The sequence below is a fragment of the Arachis ipaensis genome, chromosome B1, assembly GCF_059453495.1.
Source record: "Arachis ipaensis isolate K30076 ecotype BB chromosome B1, ASM5945349v1, whole genome shotgun sequence".
Taxonomy (NCBI): Eukaryota; Viridiplantae; Streptophyta; class Magnoliopsida; order Fabales; family Fabaceae; genus Arachis; species Arachis ipaensis.
In genome coordinates, this window is record NC_142436.1 from 20,668,282 (window position 1) to 20,687,329 (window position 19,048).

At 40.9% G+C, this 19,048-nt stretch overlaps 2 protein-coding genes across 2 annotated transcripts; both read right to left on the minus strand.

Annotated features, from left to right (window-relative positions):
- Positions 1 to 3,717: 3,717 nt before the first annotated feature.
- Positions 3,718 to 4,416, minus strand: LOC148575906 (uncharacterized). Its single transcript, XM_088502615.1, has one exon. It carries the CDS (start codon positions 4,414 to 4,416, stop codon positions 3,718 to 3,720), a length of 699 nt encoding a protein of 232 aa, XP_088358741.1.
- An 11,540-nt stretch (positions 4,417 to 15,956) lies between these two features.
- On the minus strand, positions 15,957 to 17,524 carry LOC107647844 (uncharacterized). The gene is made up of 2 exons (XM_016351890.1): positions 17,242 to 17,524; positions 15,957 to 17,116 (listed from the first exon to the last, which is right to left on the minus strand). The coding sequence occupies exons 1-2, from the start codon at positions 17,522 to 17,524 to the stop codon at positions 15,957 to 15,959; spliced, it is 1,443 nt and encodes a 480-aa protein (XP_016207376.1).
- Between the last annotated feature and the right edge of the window lie 1,524 nt (positions 17,525 to 19,048).

Sequence of the window (19,048 nt, forward strand, 5' to 3'; positions counted from 1 at the left end):
AAAATGCAAAAAGAAAAAACTAAAATGAAAGAAAAAAAGATAATCGAAGTTCTGTTTGGGCAACTTCACCAACAAGACGCTAGAAAAACAATTTGCAATCAGAAGCTTGGCACTTTTTTGGTATTTTTGGATCTCATTAAAAACAAAACACAAAGAGAGAGTTAATACTCAAAATGACCCCTGAAATTTTGAGACAAATTCAATTTGATCCTCAAAATTTCAATTGACTCAATTTGAACCTCCAAATTTAAATAAGTGACTCACGTTAGCCCTTCTGTTAATCTCCATTAACGGCACATTTACCTGGAATGTTAAGTAACACGTGGGCTTGACACGTGGCCTTATTAAACCTTGCTGACATAGGAAAAAAAATTTTAGACTCAATTTAGCCCCCCTTTTAATGAATATAAAATTCTAATAAGTGCCAAATTCCCAAATTGATATCGTTGTTTGGATGTTAGAGAAGATGATGAGGAGCACCAGCTAAGGTTCCGGAAGCTGCAACAGATCTCATTCACATGGAAGTTTGGATAGGAATCCAAATCGAGCTAGATCTGGAAAGGTTCCACACTAGTGTGGTTGTGGAATGTATCCCGTTCTTCGTTGGTCTGGAACAGAAGCAAATCCAGAGAGACTATTTTTTGGACGTCCAAACTATAATGTGAGTTCTTGAATTTCTTCTTTCTTGAATTTACATCTTCTTTTTGTAATACATGCATAATTTATTTTGTGGTTCTTGTTGTGATAGACCTCTGGGAATAGATGGTGTGAACTTTTTGTGTGGACAAATGGCGTGGAAGAAGAAGATATGACTATCAGACATGAAACCGAAAATAGCATTGAGTATTGGAAGATGAATGTGGGTTGGAAGATTAGTACAATAGAAGCTGAAATTAGGATTTTAAAAGTATGGAATAGTATTTTGAGTTTTTTTCTTATTTTGTTTGTAGTTGTAGCCATTGGCTATGCCTTTGGTGTAAGAAAGTGATGAATAAAATTGAATTAATGTCACTACAATTATGTTTTTTCAATACAAATCTATTTTGTAAATTGTAAGTTTTGACTAAACCTACAAATTCAGTGAGGATATTACAAATAGGTATGATTCTGTAAATTAAAAGTTGTGAGTAAACCTATAAAAATAAAATGGTAAAAATAAATAAAAGACTGATTACAAATCTGCAAATATCAATAATAAACTAACTTGTAATTTATCTACCAAATCTCTAAATTGCAAAATAAGTTATAATAATAAACCTTGAATCTGATTTCATAGGTCAACTATAGTCATGACAATGACTATTGTAACACATGATAAACTAAAAGTGATGTCTAGAATGTCATCATTACAGTCACAAAACAAAAGGGTTATTTAAAAGGTTCCAAAACAAAGCCCTATACAAGACATGGCAAAAGGCATAAACAACTACTGACACAAATTTCAGCCACAAAATAGCCACAAAATAACCTCAAAACACACAACTTTGGATTACATTCATCAATTCATCCACAAAAGACAACATAATTTAATCTCTATTTCTTCCTTGGTGCTTTGAAGCCCGGAGTGGGGACAAATTTCATAAATTCTGTAAACTTTGACACTATCCTATAACTAGCTCCTTGTATTGGTTCCACACCGGGGAGTTACTCTTCTTTTATGCGGCAGCTTATCCATCCTTGTGAGTAGAGGTGGAGGTGGACGCACCTACATGTAATTAGAAATATTTGATAGATGATGAATAAACACATGACATTTTCATAAATGTAATTAATTAATGTGTTATATAATGAGACCTGCTCTATAATTTGTGGCTGTGAAATAGTGGGTTGGGTGATGTCAATCTTCGAAGTCTGTGGATCATCCACAGTTTGTATACCAGCAGTTGTCGCAACATCAATGGGTACATTTGCATTAGCTCCATCTTGGGATTTGGATTTAGCTACAACAGCTGCTGCTGCTGCAGCAAGAGCACATGCAATATCATCAGCTTTTCTATGAGCACAGCTTCTTTTAGTGTGTCCTTTAACACCGCAGTAGGTACAAGTAAATTCTTTGTAGATTCTATTTAACTTTGTTGCAGTTTTAGACTTCTTACTGCTCGAAGGCTCGTCATCAGTGTCCTTTCTCTTTTTCTTCTTAAGTGTCCTGGCCTTCTCCTAGTTTTAGGTACTTGAGGTCTGCTGTATTCAGATTTTTTCCACAATTTCTCGCCCGGTATTGGATTTAGGGAATGCATGTATGTAGCCCTATATGCCTCCATGGTCAACCAATGATGACAAAAATTTTCAGAATTTTTATTTATCCTTGAAATTGCTGCACATGCATGGACACACAGCATGCTTACATATTCAAATTTTAATTAGTCATAATCTATAACTCTTAAATGCCATACGTTAAAAATGTTAATTAAGATATCATGTTGGACCTATTATCTGCCAGAATCTACAAGTGCAGATATTTTTGCTTAAATCAACTGTCATGTTAGTAGGCCAGTCGTGAATTTCAAACCTTTGGTAGCCATCATCTCCACACCATATAGGTGTCCATTTTTGCGAGTGTTTCCTGATCTTCTGCAGCCGACTTTGTTGGATTGGGGGTAGCTTACCAATATGGTGAGACAACTTGACTTTATTTTTGGCAATTGACCTCATTGCAAACATCCGAACCTCCTCTAGTAGTGTTATAAGTGGCTTTGCTCTGAACTCCTTGATTCTTGAGTTAAATACCTCACATCCGTTGTTATAAATGTTGTCCATTTTTGGTCCTTTTCTAAAAAATGCTCTTGTCCATAACTCTTTAGGCCACTTGTCCAAGTATGCCCATGCTTCTTCATTTCTCCTCTTTAGCCTAAGCATCTTTTGTTCAAACCCATGGCGAGTAGTTTTCTTAGCACAGTCTCACAATATTTCTCTCAACTCCAACTCCTTCCATTGTTTATTGAAATTCTTCTATAAATGCCATATGCAAAACCTGTGGTGAACCGTAGGCAACAATTTCTTGACAGCTGGTATCAACCCCTAAACCAAATAGTAAGAACAATTTAACTTTCGTGCCTTATATTGGCCCCTAAAATAATTTTAATGAACTCAAATTGACCCTTGAAATAATTTTAATGAACTATTATTGAACCCGATAAAATAAAAGATTACAAGTTCTATGTATTCCAGGTCTATGAGAATGTGTATAATTAGTAAAATGCTAACAGTAAAATTAAACATTCCAAATTGAAACAAGTTGAATTTGTACTCTTTAAGTACTCTATAGTACATAATTCCAATACTAAGTGCCAGTACTCACAACTCTCCACTAATTGCTAGCATATTTATTTAAATATGTCAGAAACAAATGATTCAACTCTTCTAAATGATTCAACTCTAATTTATATATGTTTAAACGATATATAAAAAATTTAAATAACATATATGCTTTCAAACAAGTATGTATAAGTATTTCCTAGAGGGAGAGCAGGTCTTTATGATATATTAATAAGTCACGTTTAATTTTGAATATAATAGTATATATTAATATCAAACTCTTAATTAAAACAAGTTAAAAATAATAGTGTAATTAAAACTCTTAAGCACTCTACAGTATATAATTAAAATAAATAACAAGTTGTATACAGCTCAAGTTTAGATTACCTTTTGCATGTCCGATATAAAGCTCCGTTTATCTTGTTCATAGTCACCAAGGTCTTCAAGAAGCAATTCTAGAAATCACCTCCAGTTCTCCTTATTCTCGACATCTACAATCGCCCAAGCAATCGGATATATATGATTGTTGGCATTCTGTCCCACAGCTGAAAGTATTTGTTCCGTGAAATGCGTCTTTAAGAAAGCTCCATTTAAATCAATCAATGGCTGACATCCAGTCTTGAACCCCTTTTTGCAACCATCCAGACAAATATATATTCTTTGAAATATTGGGTCACCTTCAACCTGTGAAATCACTCCAATTTTAACTGTTGACCCTGGATTGCTCTTAAGCAATGTCTCACCATAGTCTCTAAGTCTACCATACTGTGCGGCTACATCACCATACACTACATTCGTTGCATCTGTTAAAGCTCTAGTCAAGGAGGATTTGTTCAAATTCAGGTCACATCTCCTCTTGAAATAAGCTGCTGCCTCACAATGCTTCAAGTTAGGGTATTTTCTTAACTTCTTGACTAAGTTCTGAGCAAGCCACTTCCTATTTGCTGCTCTATTTTTGTTCATCCTAGGACATACATGCTCATTATTGAACGTCTTTAACTGCCAGCATGTTTCCTCATGGTCCTTAGATGCATATGCAACCCATGGACATTTAACTTCTTTATTCTTCCACTTGCAAACTACCCTTATCCTGTAGCTTTTATTTCTTCTGAATTTTATTTGCCTCCCCTCTTGAATGGTAAAGTCTCTCACAGCTTCCATAAATTTTTGTTTCTAAATTTCATTCCAACTTGGAGCATAGCTGTCCAAACTGAGCACCTTGTGAGAATATTGAAAATATGTCATCACTTTTTTCATCACTAAGTTCATCTTCAGTATCTGGGGGGGGGGTTTAACTCTTCCGATTGCCAAGAGTCTTTTCCATCAGAGTCATCATGCATTGGATCATAAGTATCATAATGTGAACCATGGTTCTTCCCTAACACTTGTAACCAGTCCACCTCCTCATCAGAATTCCCTATTACAATTCCATCATCTTTCACTAACACTTTTTCTTTCCCCTTTTTCCAAGCAGACCCCAGTGCATGTTTAAACTTCAAAACCCTCTTCCTTGCTCCAGAAATTCTACCATCAATATCAGAGTCATTTGAGCTTTCAAATGGGTCAGGCCTATATAGGCTGTCTTCTACAGAATCATATGAGTCACTACTACTGCTGGTTCGGTCTCCATCATCCTGACTATCCACTATTTTACTTGCTGATCTAGCAGATGATCTAGTAATAGGTTTGGTCTTGGCAGAATTTACTGAAGTGGATTTGGGTTGAGGCTTGTTTGTAGGCTTAGTGATTGTGACTTTAGATGATAAGGGTTTGTTCTTGGGTTTGTGTTTGCTTGCAGATTTATATGATGTGTGGTTGGTCTTGGCAATGTTGGATGTAGTGAGTTTGGATTTGGGATTGGGTTTGGCCTTGGGTTTGGGTTTGATGTTGGTGGTGGTGGATTTGGTTGAGGTGGGCTTGGGTTTAGATAAGTTGTACTTGGCTACTGGATTAGGTTGGGCCTGAATTGGTGATTTGGGTTGGGCCTGGGTTGGTGACTCGGGTTGGGCCTGGGCTAGTGAATCTTCTTGGTCCTGGACTAGTACTTCAGGTTGGGTCTGGACTGTTGGTTCTTCATTGAACTTTGTAGTTGAGACATCATTTGAGCTTCCTGATGGATTTGGTATGGTGATAGGTGCATCCTTGTCTTCTTCAAGAGCAATGGGAGTAAACTCTATTAACTCAGGTACTTCATTATTATGAGGTTGGGAAACTCTATGCTCAAAATATAAGTAGACTCTTCCTTGGTTCATTCTTGCAAGATAGCACATCTCTAACAATTCATTGTCATGTGAAAGTGCTCTCAGTCCATTCTTTAAAGGTCTCCCAGGAATAAGCCACCAACATTCAACAATGTCAGCATAACCGAGCTCCTTATAGTAATTCCTCAGTGAAAATACATCCAATCTATCTTCATCTAGTCCAGTTAATTCATCCGTATTGTCCGTTTCGTAAACTACACTATCATCATTCTTTGTAACAAAGCTGCCTCCATGATGATCGACAATGGTTATCAAATCACCCATCTACAAATATAATTCAAACAATTAACAAATTAACTTCAACATCCAAGGCCTTTCATATCATGCATCAGATGATTCTACATTAACATGTCAATCAATATTTTTTCAAAACAGAAAATATAAAAATTCATATATAAAATTTATCCGTGTAACAACAGCTACACAATTTTTTGTTATCCATAATTAACAGCTACACATTATCAGATTAACAAGCATAATCTATTTACTCATTCATGAATTTCTCATTTTATATTTTCAGAAAAAAAGCTCAGCTATTGAAATCATCTATAGACAGAAACTGGTACATAAAGAAGTGGTAGACTTCACTAATTTAGATGTGCTTTCTTCTCTGTAACACAGTTAACATTAATCATAATTAGTCTTTTAAAAAAAAACCCTAACAGAAGAGGATCAATAACTAAAACTATCTTCTTTCACAATGGACCCAATCCATTTGAGCATCAAATAGAGCACAAATTAATGGCCTATAAATCCCAACTAAGAGAAGACACAAAACAAAACATTGAACCCAAACATAGAATGCTTGCATTACTAACCGTTTTTGGAGAAACAATGGTGCGCAGCTTCTTCTTTCTCGTGCTAGCAAACGAGAACGCGTGCAACAAGCTTTGTCGGCACCCTACAATAGCAGCGACATTGATCTTCCACAATATGGTGCATGCGAGAGAATGAAAAAGAAGAAGAGTTTCCTGTTTTGAGTGATTTGATCATTGGTGTTGTTGAATTTTAACCTCAGAATGGAAAACGCTGTCGTTTAAAGAGAGATTACGCGCCAAGAAGAAAACGACGTCGTTTAATAAGGCCACCTGTCATGTAATAACCTAACTATCAAAGCTCACGCTTCCGGCTGCGCGACTCTGATAGCTCGGATATTACGACGACACTTATACTAATTAATACTAAAATATGAGCCTGTTTAAAACTTTAAACCGCCATACCGCGCCCAAAATTACTTTTGTTCGATAACGTACATCCATAGATACCAGACAACTTACAAAACTCATAAAGAGTACACCCATACATATAAACATACATATATATAAATATTATTACAAACATTACCCAATACAATTCCTATCCCTCTTACAGAATATATCAAGATAAAGGCGAGGGTACAAAAATAATACTCTAACACAATACAGAGCATTTCAATAACAAATAAACTCTTCGTGACTTCTGCGCCCATATCCTGAAAGGGGAAAAATGTAGGGGGGGTGAGAACATCATCCTCGAAAGGGTTCTCAGTAGGGGGTTTTTGGGAATTACTGTAATAGGATACATGAAGATAAACCGTACCAGTGATTAATAACCGTCTTATGCCTCTTTTCAAAAACAACGGTTTACAATAAAAGTAAAGTCGGAAATCTTTTCTGAAAGAGGAACCGTTCAATTTTCAAAACATCAAAAGCCTTTCAAAAAGGTTTATCTAAACTGAACCAAAATAGCCTTTCATATTTTATTCCAAACCAGAAACACAAAGCCGAAATCAACCATCGGTTCATCTCATTCTAACCACGGCCCTAGGCCCAAACAATCCAACCATCAACCAATCACCATAATCCAACAGAGTCCCAGATGCAAACACATATAGAAAGTTTAAGCACAAACAAACAGTTACAGCAAGTAGAACAATTAGCAGTTAATCACAAAGGCAAACCAAATACAATATGCACACCCAAACAATGTCACATAGATGCATACGATGCATGCATGTCCTAGTGGCTGATGATATCATCTGTCGGTTATATAGCTAACCTGACACGTCCTGGTAGCTAACCATGGACAGAAACACCCATCGCGGAGCAAGTAGGTTTGAGCTACAACCCCATTGCTACTACCCGCTCAACCCAGAGCCAGTGGAATAACCACTACTGCGGCTACTACCCAGGCGGGTGTTTAAAAACTCAACCTGGAGCGAGTGGAATCACCACTACTATCGCTACTACCCAGGCATCACAGTCTCTGACCTGGAGCAAGTGGGACGAACCACAACCCTTGCTACTACCCAGGTATCTCAAGCATATATTCATTCAGTCCCAGCCATGGATCAACATCCATCTCAGCCATCCGACTTAAATTCGTAATTCATAGTCAGCCATACGACCTATAATTCATTCGGCAATCAGCCATAAATCAATATCATACACAGCCATTCTGGCTCGCGGTTCAATCCGAAACCAGCCAATATTCATAATCGTACACAGCCATTCCGGCCCATAACAAAACAGCACTTCCACCATTCAACATCATCAAATTCATAAAACCGGCATTTAAGCCATAAATCACTTTTCTCAAGCCATTTCACTTTGAAATCAAATTTCAACTCTTTTCAGCCTTGGCTTTAAAGATCTCATTTCTCAAATCATCTCAGGCTCATAAGCCACGTTTACTCAAAGTAAGTTCCCTTTTTAAAACAAAGCCACTCTTGGCTTTCTCTTTCCAAAACTTCCAAAACCATGGCAAGTTAATGATTTATTTCAAAGTATTCAAAATCATCCATCCAACAATGGAATTTTATAACAAAAGTTTCTCGGCAGAGTCCCAAGTCTTTAGGGAAGGTCAACCTATATCAATTCCTTAGAATTCATTGAAATTATTAAAATCATAGATTCTCGGTTCAAGTAAATAAAACTGAATTTATTATGAAACCGACCATACAAAATCACAAGTTCCAACCCAGTCCAAAAACCAACTCATTTGAAAAGGAACCGGTTCATTTGAATCAAACCACTTTCAGGTTTCTTTTTGGAACCCATTTTTCTGACTCTTCCCAAAATGCCTCAAACTTAATTACTCAATCAAAAGTCTAGATTCCTTTGAAATCACTAAAAGCTCCTTTTTATATTGAAATCAATATTAGAGCATCATTCTTTCCTTCAGTGATTCAAACGGTAAAAATAGTTCATTTCTAAATAAGTCAAACTCAAGGCATAAAGTTCACTAAATAAATTAAGGTTGAAAATATAAATATTCTCTTAATAAATCAAATAATACAACTTCTAAAATCCAATCCTTTTTAAATAACTTTTTAAACAAGACTAGGATTTTGTAGAAATTTTGGCAGCACCTCCCCTAAAACTTGGAATTTTGCCACCCGGTTCGGATCCCAACTAAACCATTTCTCATTCCTTTTTAACAGCTCAAAACCAGAAATCAATTCAAAGAAAGCTAAATCCAACAGTCGCCTCAGTGGCATATCTCAAGAAAACCATTTCAAAATCAACTCAATATCAACCGATTTAACTCATTTCCAAAGCTTTAAAGAATCGGTTCAGCAATAAATCATTTATCAAAACCAAATCAATTAAAGCAACCCAGGCTGAATTTCAAGAGTATTCTATCTTTCACATCATCAAAATAATTGACTCAATTCAAACCAATCCTCAACGGATTAAACTCATATTTCAAATCTTTAAAGAATCAACTTCAGACATTACATTTCACAAAGCCGCACAACAATTCAGCCAAACCAATATCCATAGTCATTCGAGTCAATCAAATAATACATAAGGCAGATACAATCACCAAATACACAATATCTCGCACCAGTATCCATATGTAAAAATTTCAATACACAAAACATAGTTTTTGGAAAGCGCCCCTACCTCAAAACGCAAATCTATAACCCAAAAGTCTCACAGAGTCCTTTCCGGCTCAACCCGAACTGACGGCAACCAAAACCTCAGCTCCCAGCCACTTTCGCAATAACCAAAGCAACACTATTCGCAACATACAACAATCGAAACTCAATCTTATAGCAATTAACGCCACAAACCTCAGCGTGAGATAACGGAACAGTAACAAAAGGGCTTTCAAATTAAAACGCTTACCAAACCGAAGGAGGAACGGCTGAACCGAAATAGCAGCGATCTCTGAACCGGTTCGGCGGCTGCCCGATAGCCACCTCAAGCGGCAGCGGTGACCTGAACAGTATGCAGAGACAATGAGATTCCCGAAAACTCAATGGAAAGGAGAGCCAACTTGAAACCCTTACCGACAGAATTTTTTCGGCGACGAAAAAAGTAGCCAGAAGCTTCGGCGGTGCTCCCGAAAGTCACAGAACCATTCCCGGCGGTCAGAATCACAGAGACGCAGCTCCCTTCTCCGGCAGCGACACCTGCGGCGGCCGAAACCCCTTTCTGACGGCGGCAGTTCTGATGGAGGCAGCGCCGGCGACGCGAGCACGGCTGGGCATGATGGCTGAACCCAAGCTCAGCCTCTGATCTCTCCGTCTCTCATGCTCGGTGTGACTGGACGGCCCTCCTCTCAACGACACGGCGGCAGCAAACCCTAGCAGTGGTAGCGGTGGCTCAGCAGGGACGGGTTCCTTCGGTGGCAGCAGCGGCGCAACCTCCTCTCCCCTGCGCCGTTCCCTTCTCCACGGTGGAACCCATCAGGGACGGCAGCAGCACCAGCCGCGACGGGTTGACTACGACGGAACCCTTGGCGGCGACAATGGCGAGGTGGCTGAGCTTGTGAACGACAGCAGTGCAGAGGCAGTTTCTTCCCCTCCCGTGGTGCCAATTCCTCCCGTCAGCCTCTCTCTTCGTGATCGCAAGGATGGTGGTGGCGTGGTGAGAACGATGGCGGCGGTGTAGTGAGAACGATAGTGGCGACGCGGCGAGGGCGACAGTGGCGCTGTGAGCTCCCTACCCTCTCCCCGCCGGCGAACCTTCCTCTTTCCTTCTCCTTCAATCCGTTTCCTACTTCTGTCTCTCTCCTTTCATGGAAATGGGAAAGGAAACCGTGTGCTGCTGTGAAAGGGGGTTGGGTGGTGGCTGCTGGGTCACTAGGACTAGGGTTTCATTTTTGAAATTTAGGGTTAGGGACAATTTGGTAAATTTAAATAAAATTGGGAATAATATAGTAATTAGAAATAAATTCTAATTCAACAACAATAATAATGTATAAAAATACTATTTGCTCATCAATTGTACAAATTATTTTCAATAAAATGTTCAAATCCAAAAATTAGAAATAATATACTTAAATCCTTTATTTTCTCAAAACAGTAGTATCAATATTCTAAAATATTAATTATTTAGTCCAAGATCATATAAAAATTCTTATTATTTCACAACCACCAACTTTGTGATTTAAATATAGAAAATAATCCAATAATTATAAAATTGGATAATAATCATAACTTATCTCAAATTCAATAAATCAAAACTTGTCTTAATTATCTTTAATAAAATAATTTCTGAAATTAAGGCTATAAACAACCATATGATTTGAGACTTGATCATAATAAGACTTTTCAAAGGTTTTGGGTCTTACATGCCAGGCCCACATGTCACTTAACGTTCCAGGTAAGCGTGCCGTTAATGGAGATTAATAGAAGGGCTAACGTGAATCACTTATTCAAATTTGAGAGTTCAAATTGAGTCAATTGAAATTTTAGGGATCAAATTGAGTCTGTCTCCAAATTTCATAAGTCATTTTGAATATTAACTCCACAAAGAGAATATGAAATTGTTGTTAAAATGTACAAGAACTTAAAAAAAATTTCTGGTAAGAATTGAGAGAAATTGTAACCTCTTTTGGTTTTTTTTTTCATTTTTGAATTTTTTAAAACTTTTTTTAGTGGGAACAAAAATAAAAAAAAATTGATAATTTCAAAATAAGAATTTTTTTTAAGTTTTTTATAATTTATAGAAAAAAATTTATTATGATTGTGACTTATTTGGTTATTAAAATTTTTTAGTTACTTTATCTATCCATTTTCTTTTTCATAAACTGAGGGACAAAAATTATATAGTTCAATTGATAGGGACCATTATTAAATATTTATTAATTTATTGTATTAAGATTAATTACCAAAACAATAATCTCTTACGAGATATATGAATAGTATAAAGTAGGGTTTTTTACTTAAATAAATTGTTTGCATTTCAAAATTACCTGATTCCCCTAAAACAGATTCTGCAACGTGAATATCCTTTTTGTATTATTATATAAATCGTCCTAGGGTGCAAAGGGTTATATAAAACATGAATCATCTCACCCTAGGACGATTAATGCATGAACTTGTGAGGCAAAGTAAGAGTAAATCGTGGCAGGGCTTCTTGGGTTAGAAGTAGAGCATAAATCGTCCCAGGGTAGTAGGTTTTACGTGTTAATGGGCTAAACCAAACTGGGCTGCCACGATTTATGTGTTATTGAGACCCTCAGGAGCCTGGGACGATTTATGCCCAAGTTATAACCCTAAGTACTCAAGCACGAGTCATCTTTGTTGTTGCTGCGGCGTAAAGGGTTGAGGGAGGTCTTGGAGGAACCATATTTGACCGGAGAGGAAGTTTGGGGGGAGAACTGTTTTCGAGGGTGGGACCAGTCGGTGACGGAGGTGCAGCTGGTGGTGGGCAGAGGCGTCTGAGTGGCACCAGGGGTGGTGGCAGTGGGCCGTCGGTGGCCGGTTGGTGGAGTTGGGGGATCTCTCCGGCGGTGGTAATGGCCGCGAACCAAGGAGATATGTACCGCCTAAACGGCATTGCGCATGTTGCCGGATTTATCGATCAACAGGTAAGATTTTAAATTTTCTAATGTTTTTAAATTTTGGATGATATAGTATGTTGGATGATATTGTATAGGGTGAATATGCATCTTAGAATATTTTTTTATTAAGACGTTGTCGGATACCATGTATAGTGATTTAGTTAGTTTTTGGTTTAGTATAAGACGTTAGAAATTAGTGTTCTTAATAGATTATGGAATTCGCTGATGATAGGGTGATGGTTCTGACGGTAGAATCCCGTGAAATTTGTTGATTTTACTATTGAGTTTGGACCGGACTGGACCGAACCGGACCAGACCGAACAGGACTGGATCGGACCGGACCGGACCAGACTGAACCGGTTCGAGGGAAAAACCGGGCAATGGGATTCTGAGTCGGTCCAATCTGATGATCTGACCGGATGAGAGAACAAACCGGTTGGGTATGGTCAAACCCAGAATGAAATGGTTTAAACTGATATCACTCGGTAAGACCGGTTCGATCGAACCGCTTGAGTTTCAAATTTTTTTAAAAAAGTTGAAGTTGGATTATTAGTGAAAATATGTATTTAAATTTTAAATTTGAAAATTTTTAATATATTTTATTTTTTAATTATATTGCACCAGGTCAATCGGTTCAATCGGTGAATTTCTGGTTGAACCGTTAACCCGTTGACTTGATCGGTTCGGTTGTGACTTTTATGGTTCTTACATTATATTGGTAATGTCGATTTGAAGATGAAATGTTATTATGAACATATCCATTTTGATGGCATCTGTGAGTTGAATATTTGTCATGGACTAAGTTATTTTCTATGTGTGTGTGTATAAGGACCCGAAATAATGATGTCGTTATGCTTGCGTATTTTCAGCCAACCCGGTGCGTTAGGAGTGTGCATCAGCAACAGAAGATGATACTGCATGATCGTATACTCCTGTACTTAGATCGTGCGAACCTATTACATGTTGCTCGGTTGAATGATTATTGGTTCAAGCTTGATGAGCCGCTGATCAGTGCTTTTGTGGAGAGATGGCGTCCCGAGACACATACATTCCACATGCCATTTGGGGAGTGTACCATAACACTACAAGATGTGGCATACTAGTTTGGCCTTCCAATTGACGGTCATGCAGTGAGTGGGTGCCTCAGTGACTTCGAGAAGTTGATGGAGGGTGGCAAGCCTGCATGGGTGTGGTTTGGAGAGTTATTTGGTGAACTCCCACCGGAGAACTGCATTGATGACTTCACAGTTTCTTTTTCTTGGTTCCAGAACAAGTTTAGAGTATTGCCCGCTCATGCGTCAGAGGAGACGGTACAGATCTATGCACGGGGTTACATTATGATGTTGTTGTCCACCGAGCTGTTCACGGATAAGTCTGGTGCCAGGGTACACTTACGGTGGCTCCCGTATGTTGCAGACCTCGATGGACTCGGCAAGTACAGCTGGGCTTCGGCCACCTTGTCTTGGTTGTACAGGTGTCTCTGTAGGGTTGCAAATCGGAATGTAAAGAACCTCGCTGGACCACTGTCGCTACTACAGTCTTGGATATTTTGGCGTTTCCCGGCATTCAGGCCTAGAGGGTTTGATGCTATTCTCTGGCCGCTTGCTGCGAGGTATATCATTTTGATGCATAATCATTGTCATGCACATGTTTGTATCTTATTTTATAAGCTCACTGATGGGGGCTTTGTAATGGTACAGGTGGGGTCGGTTTCTTCCGTCGTCGGATGAGAAGGGTCCCCGTGTGATTGCTACCCGACACAGATTAGATAGGCTGACTGGCGATGATGTAAGTTTGAAAGTCTATAATGCTATTTTCTGTATTTCTGTTTTCATATACTCGGTTGGTAATGTTGAATGATTTCCATGTTGCAGTTCATCTGGATGCCATACAGCAGTCTTGAGGTGATCCAAGTAGTCCATCCTGACATACTCCGGCCTGACCACACGCTTTTATGGAAGTCGACAACTGCGTTGATATACTTTGCGTCAATAGAGTGGCATCAAGTAGATAGGGTTTTATCTCAGCTCGGTGGAGTTCAGCACATCCCGGAGCCAGCCATCAACATCGACTTCTTATTATCGAAGGATGGTAGAGGACCCACTAGGTGGTTTCCTGAGGTGTTAGCCACATGGCATCAGTGTTGGGATGAGAGACGTCAGAGCGTGCTTTCCTTTCAGTTGGTTCCAGATCCCCGTCCCTCTGCTGAATATCTTGACTGGTGGTTCTGTGTAGCACGTAGGTTCCTTTCACATGATCGTCTACTGATGGATCCTCGGGCGGGTGGAGTTCCCGTAGATGCTCCAGTTCGGGGTCATGTTGCTGCACCTGCTAGGCAGCAAGGACCAAATGTGCCTGACAATAGGCGGAGAGCGACCCGTGCGCGTGTGGGGACTCGATACAACCAGCCTGTTGGGGCAAGACACGAGGGTGCTATTGGGATGGATGATGATCCAGAGCATCACGATCATGATGGCGGGGGTGGAGGTGATGATGGCGATGATGGGGGAGATGATGGTGGGACCGGCCACAGGGTCGACGAGGGGGTTGGGGGCATGGTGGAGGCGGGTCTGGTTGGGGTTGGGGTGGTGGAGATGGTTGGGGAGGAGGCGGTGGTGGGGGTTCTGGTTGGGGAGGGGGTGCGAGTGGATCTGGGTGGGGTGGCGGTGATGGTGGGGGTAGTTGGGGCGGGGGTGCTAGCGGATCTGGTTGGGGTGGTGGCAGTGGGGGAGGAGGCAGTGGAGAAGGAGGTGGATCAGCACGGGGAGGTGGTAGTACCTCCAGAGGGCATATTACTGGGCATCAAGTTGATGCAGATGTTGTAGGGGTTGAGGGAACTTTATTCCAGGCTGATGCGGCCACGCTGTTCTCCGACTTCGGCAGCTCGAACCAGATGGAGCAGGTATTCGGTGCTGGTTCAGAGTTTTTTGCAGATTTTGCCCAGTTTGGGAGCCCAGCTGGTGATTACAGGCCACAGTTTGATGGTGTTGCGGTGGATCTCAACGTCGACTTGAATAAAGTGCCGACTGGTTATCAAGGAGGCGAGTTTGCATTGGGAGGCACTCCGGCATCCGCCTTTGGGAGACTGAGACAACACCCACCGCCTGTTGAGCCGGAGCCTGCAGATGCCGCTGATAGCATGCCCCCAGATGCGTTTGTCCCAGTCACACAGCGGAGGAAGCGCGTGATTAAGCCGGCAAAGTGTGGCATTGGTTCACACATGTGTTAGTTATCGGAGTAGTGTTGTTTTTAGAGTTGTTCTTTTGATTTACGTTACTCGTGTTAGGACTTCTTGTTGGAACTTAACTACCTTATTCATCTTGTCTATGTTTATGCTTCTTCATGGGTTTGTATCTTTACATTTGGGAACATGTTTGTGTTTGGTACATGTTTATGCTACTTTATGGGTTTGTATCCTTCCATTCGGGCCATGTTTACGTTCCTTTATTTCGTATATATAAAGTTCGCGTATCACTAGCATGAGGTAATACAAAATAAGTATAAGTCCAAACAAAAAGCATAGTCAATGTAAATTAAAAACAATCGAATTGAAATACATATAGATCACCTTAACAAAGGTTTATAACGAATGTAAACTTAAGAAGTAGACGACATATTATAAAGAAGCATGAGCAATAGTAAACATTCGTAAGCTAACGGTGCCTATGCATTGCTACCTTCGTGCGATCCAGAAGCTCCCAGGCGCTGTGGACAGTTTCTTCTGGTATGACCTGGGGTCCTACACAGTCCGCATCTCTTGGGTCTATCCAGATTCGCCTCATCCATACTATTCCTTATCCTAGTGCTCCGAGGTCTTCCAACTGCAGCCCGCATCATGCCAGGATCAGGGATGACACGAGGTCCCTCGTATACGGGTAAGAGATCGTCGTGGATAGGCGGAGAGAAACCCATCTTGTAAACATTGAACACGGTCTTCATGCGATACACATCATCAACGTATGTCCTCCAGTCCAGTCTGCAAAATGAACATGCTGCAAGCACATGACGACACGGGTAGTGGAGGGCTTGAAAGTACCCATAGTCGCATGTGCGGGCGGATAGAGACACCCGACACACACTCATTGCAATCCTTCCCGCGGTCGGCGCAAGTTCCTCAACGATAAACTCAGAGTTTCCCCTGTCATACAGATCCACCCGCATATTTCTTGAGGCTTGTAGATTCCTCTCGATCGCCTTCACGGTCTGATAGAATTCTTGATTTGCTCCGACTTGAGACTCAGCCTCCTTTCCCTTCCTCACAAAGAGCTCGGCCAAATGCCCATATGTTGACTTAACTAATGAACCCACCGGGAGGTTGCGTGTGCCTTTAAACACGGCGTTGATACACTCAGAGATGTTAGTCATCATATGACCATATCGACGACCACCATCCCGATATTGGGTCCACAACTCCAGTCCAATCCTGTCGCACCATTCTACCATTGCAGGATCTTCCTTCCGCAAAATGTCCATGTAATACCGGTGATCCTCTTCAGTCTTTGCATATGCGGCATTCACGAGAATGCTCCGGGCTTCCTTAGACTTGTATGACAGTGCGAAGTTAGACGCGATGTGTCGCACACAAAATGCCCGGTATGCCGACGGTGGGAGCCATCCACCGTCCTCTGCAAGCAAGGCAGCCTTGATGGCATTGTGCCGATCAGATATGACTAAAATGCCGGGTTGAGGGGTGACATGCTGGCGGAGATTAGTGAGGAAAAACTTCCACGAATCTGTGTTTTCGCCTTCGACTAACCCGAAGCCACTGGGAGAATGTTCGAGTTTCCATCTTGGGCAATAGCCATTAGCAGAGTGCCGCCATACTTCCCATACAAATGGGTCCCATCAATGGATATAAGTGGCTTGCAATACTTAAATGCCTCAATGCATGGAGGAAACGTCCAAAATAGTCGATGAAAGAAAACCGTTGACGCATCCACGGTATTACCTATCCTCACTAGCGAAGTACGCAAAAGCGCAATAGTACCCGGCATATACAACTGAACCCCAATGATCCACCGTGGTATGTAGTTGTAAGACTCCTCCCAATCTCCATATATCTGCGCAATTGCCTTCTGCTTGCCCATCCAAACCTTCCTGTAGCTGGGCCTGAACCCAAACTTCGAAGACACCGCATTCTGTAACACCTTAACCGACACTGATGCATCAGCCATCACCAACGATAAAATCGAGGCACATATGACATGGTAATCGAGCTGCCTGTGATCCATCGATATCTCCGTTGCTAGACACGAGTGTGGTCCATTGTACTTTCTAACTTCCCAGTAGCCTTTCCTTTGTCTCATAGTGACACGGATCAGCCAATTACAACCATTCCCGAACTGGACACACTTCCCATGATACTTCAACTGGTCGGACTCAAACACTTTATACTCTACACCCGCCGAATATTATAACTCTTGATTGTCAGTACGGCTTCCTCTTTTGTTTCAAACCGTTGCCCGACCTCAAACTCGTCCGTGCCAATCACGCTAGGCCTTTCTCTGTGAATCACCGGGTGATGCTGATCTAAGTTTGCGGCCGGGTTCATTGCTTCAAGGTCCAATGTGGTAAAGTGTCGAGGGTACTGCTGCGTACCACTGCTACCATGGGTTTGAGCTCCCACGGCAACTGCAGTGTCCTCTTCGCCGTCGCTCTCGTCACCAATAATTGGTGGCTCCGAATCTGACCCATCATCACCTATAGCCTCGGCAAACGGATCTCTCTCTCTTACCTCCATGAATGCGGGTGCACCATCCACTATAGGTTCAGATCCCATCGCAGCTGCAAGCTGGCCGAAGCTACGCCCATCACCCAAGTCATCACCTGAGACAGGCAAAGCAGCAGCAAAAGATGGGGACAAAACAAGTGGAGTCGCCGGTTGCCCTGTTGGAACGGCGGTGGAAGTTCCTTCTATGACGCCAGTGGGCAGATTCGGAGCAGTTCCCCCGCTGCTGCCCTACACGTCAACCATTCTGACAAACAACTCCAGCGCGCCTAAGTCGGGAAATCTTGATTGACTATGAAATATAACTCGCATGCCGTCATCACCCAACATCGCGTACTTCCCAAACTTAACATAACCTGGCTTCAATGATATCGGAATACGAAAAAATAATTGCTTCACGCGTTTTTTACCACAATTTCCAGCCTTCTCTAATATACTACTGTGCAAATCCATCAACGTCGTTGACGGAGTTATAAACACACCTATCTGCTTTTTGCTAGAAAAAGTTACACCTTCACTTGAGTTTTCATCTATTTTTTCCCGATGATGCACTAACAAGAAAATACTCTCTGCCATCTCTCACACCCTCAACATATGTTTTGTGTGGCTCATCTGTTTGAAACTCGTTTATTTATAGAGTTTCTACCTGCATAAATCGTGCTTGAGTCCTTAGGGTTATAACTTGGGCATAAATCGTCCCAGCCCTTTGAGTGTTACAAAGTAACACATAAATCGTCCCAGGCTCCTAAGGGTCTCAATAACACAAATCGTGGCAGCCCAGTTTGGTTTAGCTCATTAACACGTAAAACCTACTACCCTGGGACGATTTATGCTCTACTTCTAACCCAAGAATTTCTGCCACGATTTACTCTTACTTTGCCTCACAAGTTCATGCATTAATCATCCTAGGGTGAGATTATTCATGTTTTATATAACCCTTTGCACCCAAGGACGATTTATATAATAATACAAAAAGGATAATCACGTTGCAGAATCTGTTTTAGGGGAATCAGGTAATTTTAAAATG